The 10,886-nt window shown below is 51.0% G+C and overlaps 2 protein-coding genes across 2 annotated transcripts; one reads left to right on the plus strand and one right to left on the minus strand.

Moving 5' to 3' along the window:
• Window positions 1-251: 251 nt before the first annotated feature.
• Window positions 252-3,968, plus strand: rbm34 (RNA binding motif protein 34). Its single transcript, XM_030094274.1, has 11 exons — window positions 252-421; window positions 1,310-1,451; window positions 1,614-1,741; window positions 1,822-1,999; window positions 2,145-2,204; window positions 2,316-2,359; window positions 2,518-2,601; window positions 2,676-2,739; window positions 2,811-2,853; window positions 2,931-3,049; window positions 3,241-3,968. Exons 1-11 carry the CDS (start codon window positions 399-401, stop codon window positions 3,520-3,522), a joined length of 1,167 nt encoding a protein of 388 aa, XP_029950134.1. The 5' UTR covers window positions 252-398; the 3' UTR covers window positions 3,523-3,968.
• Window positions 3,969-4,320: 352 nt separating this feature from the next.
• tomm20b (translocase of outer mitochondrial membrane 20b) lies at window positions 4,321-6,236 on the minus strand. The gene is made up of 5 exons (XM_030094032.1): window positions 6,000-6,236; window positions 5,258-5,304; window positions 4,945-5,026; window positions 4,735-4,877; window positions 4,321-4,667 (listed from the first exon to the last, which is right to left on the minus strand). The coding sequence occupies exons 1-5, from the start codon at window positions 6,121-6,123 to the stop codon at window positions 4,623-4,625; spliced, it is 441 nt and encodes a 146-aa protein (XP_029949892.1). The 5' UTR covers window positions 6,124-6,236; the 3' UTR covers window positions 4,321-4,622.
• Window positions 6,237-10,886: the final 4,650 nt, after the last annotated feature.

Raw genomic sequence — 10,886 nt, forward strand, 5'->3', positions numbered from 1 at the left:
GGAAGGACCGGATATCAATGCCGTACCCACTTCCTGTGAAGCTCTGCAACAAAAGCATCTCAGCGTGTCCGACAAAGGGAATATAAGTATCGTTTTCTTTTTTAAACCAACTCCTTATAGATTATCCACATCTCTAAAACACTGCATCTTAAGTATTTAATCAGCAAAATAATGTGTTTCTTCATAAAACCCGCTGGAACCATTGTTTCCTTTGTTGATGATCTCGGTCGGAACTAGTTCGTGGTGGGACAGTCGCATGTTAAGAGAGAAACGCGTGTGTAAGGCAGGACTTTTTTATGATTTATTAAAGTTTTATCTGGTGTTTGGGTAGACTTTTTTCTTTTTTCCGGGGCGAGTAAATCATCCGCGGCGAGAGCTGAAAAAACCCGGATAAAACCATGAAGAGGAAAAATCCTGAAAGGTTTGTTTTCGCCACATCACATCCCGCGAGCCTTCTCTGTTTACCACACAGAGTGAGACGCTCTTCTGTGTCTCGTTTAGTGGCAATTTCAGGAAACAATCTAATCTACCTTGTGAGTTTCACCTTTTGAAGAACAGTTACGGCGTGATTGCTGGGGTTGCACCGGGTGGGAAATGTGTGTAAAGTTTCCTTAAAATGGTCATGAAGAGATAAACTGGAGAATCTGAAAATTGAGGGTAATGTGATGAAAAAGTATGATATCCAAGCATCTGTTATGAACAGAATCCATCTAAAATTAAACAGATTTATATGTAAGCTGAACTTTACCAAGTCTTAACTATTTTATTGAGCAACCAATTCTTTTGTTAAAGAACAAAATCATGAGTGTTTAGTTAAATATATCTCATCCCTCAAACCCTACCCATTTAAAGGTGAACATGAACGCCATCAGAGTTCCATTCAGAATGTGAACTGTAATGTCATATTCCCGCCCCGCTCAGCGTCTCAAACAGCTGTGTGCGCTTGCTTTGGGAAACGCATCGATATTCAGCTGTACGTGATTAAAATCTGATTGTTTTAGTCAGAAATACAGTAAAACATATTTTCCCCAACCATGAAACTCGTTGATTCCCATAGATTCTCCAGAGAGTTTCCAGCTTTGATCATTCCCAGAGGCGTCAGGACCGCCGCCATTCTATTGTTCCGTTTCTTCTATCAGAGGTGTCAGACTCTTGTTGCCACATCTGGAAGCAGCTGTTGCTCGTTCTGCTAAAGCAGAAAACAAATGTAGCAGACAGCCCCGAGCGAACGGGGGAAAGAAGCAGAGCCAGCCCTGAGCCGAGGTGTGTGACGTGTGTTTTCCGCCCTGCTGCCTGTGTGTGTCCTCAGCGAGACGCCGTCCGCTGACTACGTGGTGGGTCAGGTTTCGGGAAGCGTGTTCCGCCAGAGCTCGGCGGCGTCCGCTTCGCTGTCGGCTCTCTTCAGCACCGACGCGCCTGCTGCCCCGCTGCGCTTCCAGCCTCCACCCAAGGTAAAGAGAGGCCGGGCTGTGGGGGGGGCGGGGGAGACGTGTGGGGCTTCCACAGATTCCAGATGCTGAGCGTCACGTGCACAGCTGTCTACAGATGCAGTGGAACTCCTGTTGTTTTCTTTTTGTGGCTGTGAAGCTAATGTTTGGTTGTGTTTGTGGCAGCCTGTTCAGAGGAGCACACTCACCCCCGAGCAGCCCAGAGAGAGTCCAGAGGCCCGACAGCAGCCCGCGCAGAAGAAGAAGAAGACGACGAAAGAGAAATCAGCCGCTGACCGCCGGCTGGAGAACAGGCGAGTGCCTCTCTCTTCGTCTTCCTTTCCGTCAGGTCGCCGGCCGCCGTTTCTCAAAGCTTCCGCCTGTCGTCTCCCAGGGAGAGCGCTCTGCAGGAGGCCGACCGGGAGGAGCAGGGCCCGAGCGCCGCCCGGAGGAGCGAGAAGGAGCGCTGGGTGCTGAGGAGGCAGCGGCTGAAGGCCGGCCGGCAGGAGGAGGCCCTGAAGGCCCAGAGGACCGTGTTCGTGGGAAACCTCCCTGTCAGCTGCACCAAGAAGGTCGGCCCGGTCGCACCACACGGCGGACTCCTCACGCCGGGACACTTTAGGGTTCAGCGGATGGAGGAGTCCTGCTGCTGCTCAGTGTTTCCTGACGGGACCGATCACTGCCGCTCAGCCGCTGAGCTTTATTCTCCTCTTCCAGACCCTGAGGACCATCTTCAGAGACAGCGGCGTCATCGATTCCATCCGATTTCGCTCTGTGGTGAGAACACACACACACACACACACACACACACACACACACACACACACACACACACACACACACACACACACACACACACTATCCTGGTTTTAAGGTTTCCCCCTGCAGGTCAGAGAAGACCCCTCCATGACTCGCAAACTGGCCACCATCAAGTACGTCTCAGAGCGTGAGTTCAGGTCTGATCCTTTCATCCGATGGTTCAGCCACTGACCGCAGCTCGCTCTCTCTCTCTCTCTCTCTCTCTCTCTCTCTCTCTCTCTCTCTCTCTCTCTCTCTATTGGGTTGAACATGCCGTCGTCTGTCCTATCAGACGTAAAGTCCATCCCAAGAAGCAGAGCATGAACGCCTACGTGGTGTTTCAGGACGAGGCCGGCGCCGGCAGGGCTCTGGAGAGGTGAGACCCCTGGCTCCGCCCGCCGCCGTGAGGCTCGCCGCGTGACGGCAGTGTGTGATTGTGTGGCGCTGCAGGAACGGCATGGAGGTGGAGAAAGACTTCCACATCCGGGTGGACCGAGCGGGCGGCGCGTCGGCGGTGAGTGCGGCGTCGCAGCGACCCAGCGCTCGCCGCCCTGAGGATGAACGTTGACCGTCCTTCTCTTGCAGCACGACCACCGCCGCTCCGTGTTCGTGGGAAACCTGTCGTTCGGTAAGCCGCTCTGCAGGGCGTGGACGCCGCGGCGCCGGCCTCGCCGGCCCTTCTCAAACTCCCCTGCTGTCTTGCAGAAATGAAAGAGGTGGACTTTCGGCAGCACTTCGCGGAGTGTGGCGACGTGGAGGCCGTGAGGCTGGTGCGAGACAAGAACAGCGGCCTGGGGAAAGGCTTCGGCTACGTCCTGTTCCAGGTACCAGAGCAGAGATCCGCCATCAGAACGGGAAACGGGCGTCCAGTGTGAGAGTGCAGTGGGGGCCATCTTGGATGAGGATCAAAGCAGGTCAACATGTATCTTTTAAACTGAACGTCCTCATCCAAGATGGCGGCCGTGCTGTCGCCGTCCTCTAACCCGCCGTCCGTCCGTCCCTCCGTCCGTCCCAGAGCGCCGACTCGGTGCAGCTGGCCCTGGAGCTGGACGGCTCCAAGCTGCAGGGCCGAGCCGTCCGAGTGAAGAGGTCGGTGAAGAAGGAGAAGGAGGGGAAGGCCCCGGGCCCCAAGGCAGGCGCTGCCCCGCGACGGTTCAAATCCCACAAGGCGCTTCCTGGGAAGCAGCAGACGTCCAGCCAGAGCTCCTTCAGCGGAGAAAAGGCCGACCCAAACCGGAAGGCCAAAAAGAAAGGAGTGAAGAAGAGAGTGACGCCCCGCCGGCCTGCTCACCCCTGACACTCCCGGTCTGACTGGGGTCAGCGTTTCAGTGTTAATCCCATTCTCACACACACACCCTGACCCTGTGACTGTTGTAATAAATGTTTTTGAACATCATTGAAAAGGTAGTTTCCATGTTTGTCCTGCTTTCATCAGGAATTCGTCACTTTAAACTTCTGAGGATGGTTTGGTTCAACTGTCCCGGACTTTACCTTCAGAACAGAGATGGAGCTCACTTTTACACTTCTCTGATCCTGAAGCGTTTGTCCCATTCTCTCACACACACACACACACACCCCGGTGGCTGCAGCTGCCGTTCATGGCTGTCAGTCCAGAATGTTTCAGTGTGCCGAATACCTGCTGATGTGCAGAGGTTGAAAGGTCAAATGTCTTTTAGCCGCAGTGGAGTCGCTGCTGTTGAAAAAGAACCGGTTCACCTGGAAACTGAGAGCTCCAGCTGGTCCAGTGAATCCAGCATCGTCTGGAGTTTCTCCTCCTCAGGCCGTGCCTGGGACTGCAGGTCTGAGCCGGTCTCATCTCATGACTTTTTATCTTTTCTGTTTTGTTGGATGGTTTTTCTGTTTTTCTAACGTGCTGGTGTGATTGGAGATGGTCATCTGGAAAAGAACAAGTTTTAAAAAGGCTTGTGAAATTTTATCTTTTAGAAATAAATGTTATGAATGGAATTTGTTGATTAAAGTCTAAAAACTGAAAACCTGCTCACAGCTCCTGAAGGGCAGCAGTCCCTCCATCCTCCCCCCTCCCTCCCTCCATCCTCTCTCCCTCCTTCCCCCCTCCATCACAAATGAATTCCACTCTTCTTTGTTGGGTCAGTTTATTTTTACCAGAGATTTTTTTCCTTTTTTCAATAAACAAAAAAAATCAGCACTTTTCGAAAGTGCCTCCACATCTAAACCAAAGACAGACGGACAGAAGGGACAGTGAGTGACGCGTCCCCCGGGACACCAGCGAGGGACAGGGGGGCTTCTGAGGCCTGGAGGGACGAGGCAAACACTCCGACCTCCCTCCTCTGAACTGAAAGGCTCTCACACCCCAGAGCCCGTCGGGCGGCTGGGCGGTGAGACGGAGCGGCGATCGGCTGCTGCGTCTCGTCTCCGTTACTCTATATCGTCCTCGCTGAGACTCTGTGCGCTGACGATACGCTGCGGAGAAGAAGACAGGCTCAGCGGGCGTCCCGGCGGTCCGGACGGGCCTCGGGGGAGGAGCTACCTGGCTGATGCTGGGCAGCTTGGTGAGCAGCATCTGGAAGACGGGCGGCGGCAGAGTCTGCTGCAGCACCTGCAGCAGCTGCTGGGGCTGGCCGCACACGGCGATGGCGTTGGTCAGGTGGTCCACGCCCTTCTCGTAGTCTCCTGTGGACACAGACGCTGGATTACTCCGCCCACAGGCCGGGGCGGGGCGAGCGAGGCGAGGCGTTACCCTGAGCCAGCAGCTCCTCGCCCAGCTGAATCTCCTCCAGGAAGAACTTCTGAACGGCTTCAGCATCCTTCAGGTCTGGGAGCTGGAGGACAAACAAGCTGCGCTCAACCAACAGTGTCCTGACGGAGACGGAGCTGGCTCAGAAGTTTTTCAATTACGCAGCTTTAGAAATATCTGAAAAGTACACTGCTGATCCCATGAGGTGCATGTAGAGGTAACACAGTGAAGCGCTGAGGACTGGCTTCTCATGGACCTCACAGGACAGACGGCAGGCGTGTGTCGGGTATGGAAACAGAAACGTGACGGGGCTGACCTTCGTCATGCCTGCTCGCTCCTTCGCCGCTTTCTGCTTTCTCCTCCCTGCAACACAAAACACACACTTCAGGCTGCAGGGTTCAAACTCACCGTCTCACCGCCACAGCCCGGCCACTTCCCATCAGGCATCTGTCTAAAGCCGTGGCGGGTTTCTGCAGCATGTCTGAACTCCAACATGCAGACAGCAGAGCTTCTGAACTTCCACACTAACCTCTGTTACGTTCATCACATTTACAGGCTCGGCACGAGTCAACATTTAACACTGGGTTTCAGCTGAATTACCTTATTTAATGCTGTTCTCAAAAAACGTCCCACTGAACCACAGAGGAGAAAGACCTGTCGGTCGTAACCAGTCAGACCAGGGACAGTGAGGACAGGCTGGATGTGTCTTTCACCAGAGCTCACACATTATGACAGAGTCTGCCAGTTTACCTTCACTGTGGCTCCTGGGAGCCGTGTAGGACACACACACACACACACACACACACACACACACACACACACACACACACACACACACACACACACACACACACACAATAACGGTGTGTCAGTAGCTTCCAGGTTTTCCTCCATCCCCCTGGCCTCAGGCCGGCCCGGTGCTGGACTCCAGACCTGAACACACTTCACCGCGGAGGCACTTAAATCCCGGTCCGGACCTGGTCCAGGGCCGCCGGGCCGACCCGGACCCGGCCCAGGACCCCCGGCTGGTCCGGTGGAGGGGGGAGGTCAGCACTCACGTTCCCGCAGCCTGTTCTTGAAGTCGGGGTCACTCCGTCTCTTCCGGTCGAAGTAAATGCAGTAGCCGACGAACAGGGCCCCGCACACCCCCGCGGCGATCGCGCTGCTCCTCCCCCCCATCATAGCTCCGGGAACGCCGGCTGTCTGGACGCTGCTCGACGGGATTTCAGGGTTTTTTCCCCCTCCGGTGGTCGGTTCTTGTCGGTAGAGACGGAGCGACGCAGGCAGAGAAGGACCCGAAGGCCCCGCCGGGAGCTCGCTGCAGATGCCTGATCGAAAACCCGCCGAAAGTCTGAAGATGCCGGACTGAAAAGGTCAGAACCGACAGATTAGCTTTTCAGATACACTGCCAGTCATTAATGAATAAATAAATAAATAAATAAATAAATAAATAAATAAATAAATAAATAAATAAATAAACTTCCAGTCACATATTTGTTCAAACCTTTTCATTCAGTGTTTTCTCTTTGTTTTTGTTTGACTAATTACAATGCAGGTATTCATACATGGAATCATGTCGTCAACGAAAGAGTGAAATAACCCAAAACCTGTTTTTTATTTTAGATTCTTGGAAACAGCCCGCCGCCCCTTTGCATTACACACTCATGGCATTCTCTTCTGGGCCTTACACATTCGTCAGTAGAGACGATAAACTCGATTTCTTTGACTGATTTGAGATTTATGAGTCACTATAGTGATCTGGATATCTGAGTCATTGGAGCAGTTTAAATCAGTTGCACATGAGTGTTTCATACACAGATTTCAGGGTGGAGTCACACCGGTGGGTTTTGATGCTGGTGCCAATAGAGAGAAATCCCAGGAGACTGTGCTGAGTGGTTTCTTGTGAGCATATTGGCCCTGTCCGCCTTACGCATCAGAGCCAGACCACTGAACCACGGTGAATGGCCACTTTATCTGCAAAGAAGGCGAAACAGGTGCTGCAGTTTGATGTGTTTGGTAATGTTGCTGTCACACATTATTGTCCTGCCAATTCACCTGTGATTTCTGGATCACTGCTCCTCCGGTTGAACAGCTGGAGCTTGGGGCAACTTTCCTTCCTTTCTAATACGCTGTTTTTGCCCACTGAATTATTCCTCGGGGTTAAATATTGTTTTCTGATTCTGATTTACGGTCTTAAAAATACTCCTCCACCATGATCGTTTCTTCGAGTCTAACAGTACAATGAGGCAGTAGACTCCATCCAGCGCAGACAGCTCAGTGCAGAGCCAGACCATGACCCTAAGAAGAGCCACCATGGACAATGACTCAGACTGGAGAAGTTGCAACGTGTGACCCAGCGTCCTAAAGTCCTCCTCAGCACCATCAGAACTTGATTTGAGGGGAAATTAACTCCCCAAATCCAAGGCATCTTACATGCTGCCTCCAGCAGACATAGAGGTCCACAGTGACCCAGGATGCTCTGCTTTACCACCTGAACTGTGTGGTTTGACTGAAAATGACTAAGTGATAGGCATGTCAGTGAAGACACTGAAGCTCTCATCACTGCTAGTCTACTTAGGAACAGATGGCTCCGTGACAGAGACCCAGGTGGACAGACCTGTCCAACCTGACTCTAAAGGAAATAAAAAAATAACACCATGCAGACGATAGCTTGAGGAGAAGACAGAAGAAGGGGAAACATTACAGCCTCCTCCTCAGAGAAACATCCACACTGATGGCACTAAGGGCCAATCCCAATTCTACCCCTTAGCCCTCCCCCTCCCCGTTCGTCTTACTGTTAGCTCAGGGCTCAGGGGTAAACCGGGGGTCAGGGGTACAGTTGGCATTGGCCCTTGGTCTCATCACATCTCATCATCCCTCACTGATGTGAATTAAACATGTTGACACTCGGTTAGCGGCTGAGGGTGCGACTCCATCCACTCATTTGAAGAATTCAGAGGAGCAGAAAATAGCTGTGCAGCATCTCTGAAGGCCACCAGAGAGAGCCAGAGGCCCATCGAGGGAGGAACCAGCGGGAGCAACACACTTCATGAGCTCCAAAGCATCAGGGTCACTCAAAGAAAAGGTTTTAGAGGACGGCTTTTGTGTCATCATGCACTTTGAGAAAAAAATCAAAGGAAATTGACACCAGAGTTTTGAGATTACAATAACCAGCTTGTGTGACTGCTTCCACCAAAAGCTTTGCTGCTGCAGCAACTCATCATCAGCAGGGTGAAACGAACCTGTTTCATGACTCACCTTCCCTGTTAGTGGAGAACAATCCAACGCCTGGTGAATTCTGCCTCCCACAGAGAGGAAGAGCAGACTCTTGGCCGCCACATGCCAGTTATCCCTGTGAACTGGTGGAACTCTAGATCAGAATCGACTCTCTTTCTCTTGCAGCTCAGCAACACCAGGACGAGCTACCAGGGCTTCGAAGAGACGGTCCAGCTGTCCTGCGGTCAGTCAGTACTGTAATACTGTGTTAGGAAAGGCCCAGAGGAGATGTTTCCACTTCATTCTCCACATGCTATTCCAACCCCTTATTCACACAATGCATGATGAACTGCAGGCATGGTCGCGTGGGCCGAACACAACGCTCAGGCACCTGAACCTCGCCGTCAGGAGGGTTTTCTCATTAGTTAAAATGAGGTTATGGGACTGCTATCTGAAATCCACGTTTCTGGCAGGGAAAACAAACAGGGTGAAGTGTTTATGTCTGTTTGACTGATCGCTCTTTTTCCAGACCACACCTCTCCTCTCACAGAGCTCACCTGACCTTTCAAGGTCATCTTCCTGTGTGAGGGGATTAGAGGGAGATGGCAGGAGAAAAGGCCTGGAATATTTATTATAGGAGTGTTTACAGGCACCACAGGCACTGTGAGCTGATCCATGTTCGCTTTCAGAGGAGACACCAGTTTATTGATGTTTTAGAGGTTTGGTTAATCGTCACCTCCAGCAGTGGGAAGAGGGTCTGTTCATAGCAGCAGCAGGTTGGAGAGACATGAGGCTGCACCACAGCTTTATTTCTCATTTTCTAGTTTTGGACCAGTCTTCAGTTTGAGAGGTAATGTTCAGTTTGGATCTCAGTGACGAGGATTCACCTGTTCTCAGCGCCAGTTCTCCCTCAGACCCTTGTCCCGTTGAACCAGCTGGCTCCTCTCTGGTCATTATTTTACACATAATCTAATTAAAAAAAACCTTATTTCACCTCATCTGAGTCATGTCTGGGTCCAAATCACACTGGCTTCAACAACAAATCAAACAAGCACGAATGCTGGGAAGTCAGCCTGAGACTCCTTGTAGGATGAACCTGAGTTATTTTCCTGATTTCTGATGAAGCGTCACACCATGCTGCAGTGGCTGCCGTCTTGTCTGCAGTGATAACATAGAGTTCAGTAGATGACGTAAACCAGTGAAGGATTAGAACGAAGACAGCGCTCGGAGCTTCATGGCCTCACTTCCACTGAGAGACATGGACAAGAAGCAGATGTGTTCCAGTGTCTGCAGCTCGCTCAGTCTATTACGACGTTCCAGCTTTTCTCATTGAAAGTCAGTAACACACACACACACACACACACACACACACACACACACACACACCTGTTGTTGTGTGTTCCTGTTTGAGGAGTGCTGACGCTGGTGGAAGCGCTGAGCCCGGTTTCACCCTGGAACCCAGAACCCTTCCTGCCGTGTGAGGGTGTGAAGTGGGTGGAGCCGCGCCACCATCTGCTCTCAGAGCGGCAGCAGCCGCAAAACAAAGAGTGACCCTGCAACCCAGGTCGCCGCTGTCAACCCGGCAAAGTCAAAGGAAAAAACACTGCAACCGTCAAACGTTATCTGAAGTCAGGGACCACCTCAGCGATACTCTCACTTCCTCGCCGCAGCTTTCACTTCCTCACAGAGCAGCGAAGGGCTCTGACCGCAGCCCCAACCCCGACACACCAGGCTTCATCCTCCTGATGAAACCTTTTGAAAGTTCCTGGTGGAATCTAGGGGAATTCTGTTTGAATTCTCTGAGGTCAAAGGTCAAACATGACCCACACACAAAGGCTTCAAATACACTATATGAATAAATATTGGCGGAAAATCTGATCAAGTAAAACCTTCAATAGATCATTAAGACGATAACATAGTGTGAGACAGAAGAAAGCAGTCACAACGATACAGTAATGAAGTCATCCGAAAGGCTTTCAGGAGAAACTGCTCAAATGCTTTGAAGGAAAACGTTATACAGTTGTTCCATTTATAGAGTTTTATATTCTGATTCAGTGTCTTGTTTTTTCAGTTTTCCACTCTGACTTTGGAAAAACAAGAGTTAAAATAAACCTGGCTTGTCCTGAATGATTGAACATATCAGCCACAAAGTGTGAAAAACCTCTATTAGTGAAGAATCTGCTTCAGAGACTTGTGGACTCCCGGTGTCCCTTTAATCAGCTGAAGGTCTAAAAATAGTTGTACAGTTATACAGTCTTTATTCTTCTCCTGGACTTAAATGAGGAGATTTAAGAATTGTCGTCAGTTACAAATGATCCTGCAGCTGAGTTTTATCTGACCTGTCAGTGACCTCTGACCTGTATTTGTACCATTAGCACCGAGAGACGCAGCAGCCCGGCTGTGACCCTTCCAGGAGATAATCTTGGCCGGATTAACGGGGATAAGACAGAGTGAAGAGGCGGTTGTAATCCGTCTTTATGTGGAACAGAAGGAGCAACTCCATCAAACGGTCCAGCAGGCTGGATCAAACTACCGGATCAAACTATGTGATCAAACTACTGGATCAAACTATGTGATCAAACTACTGGATCAAACTATGTGATCAAACTACTGGATCAAACTATGTGATCAAACTACTGGATCAAACTATGTGATCAAACTACTGGATCAAACTATGTGATCAAACTACCGGATCAAACTATGTGATCAAACTACCGGATCAAACTATG

The sequence above is a fragment of the Salarias fasciatus genome, chromosome 6 (genome assembly GCF_902148845.1).
Source record: "Salarias fasciatus chromosome 6, fSalaFa1.1, whole genome shotgun sequence".
In the NCBI taxonomy this organism is placed as follows: domain Eukaryota; kingdom Metazoa; phylum Chordata; class Actinopteri; order Blenniiformes; family Blenniidae; genus Salarias; species Salarias fasciatus.

Excerpts from the sequence above, each read along its gene's own strand:
- rbm34 (XM_030094274.1), top strand. The coding sequence starts at position 399 with ATGAAGAGGAAAAATCCTGAAAG. Across the intron at positions 1,742-1,821 it reads GACCGCCGGCTGGAGAACAG|GGAGAGCGCTCTGCAGGAGG; the intron begins GCGAGTGCCTCT and ends GTCGTCTCCCAG. Across the intron at positions 2,360-2,517 it reads CGCAAACTGGCCACCATCAA|ACGTAAAGTCCATCCCAAGA; the intron begins GTACGTCTCAGA and ends CTGTCCTATCAG.
- tomm20b (XM_030094032.1), bottom strand. The coding sequence starts at position 6,123 with ATGATGGGGGGGAGGAGCAGCGCGATCGCCGCGGGGGTGTGCGGGGCC. Across the intron at positions 5,305-5,999 it reads CAAGAACAGGCTGCGGGAAC|GGAGGAGAAAGCAGAAAGCG; the intron begins GTGAGTGCTGAC and ends TTTGTGTTGCAG. Across the intron at positions 4,668-4,734 it reads AGCTGCCCAGCATCAGCCAG|CGTATCGTCAGCGCACAGAG; the intron begins GTAGCTCCTCCC and ends TCTTCTCCGCAG.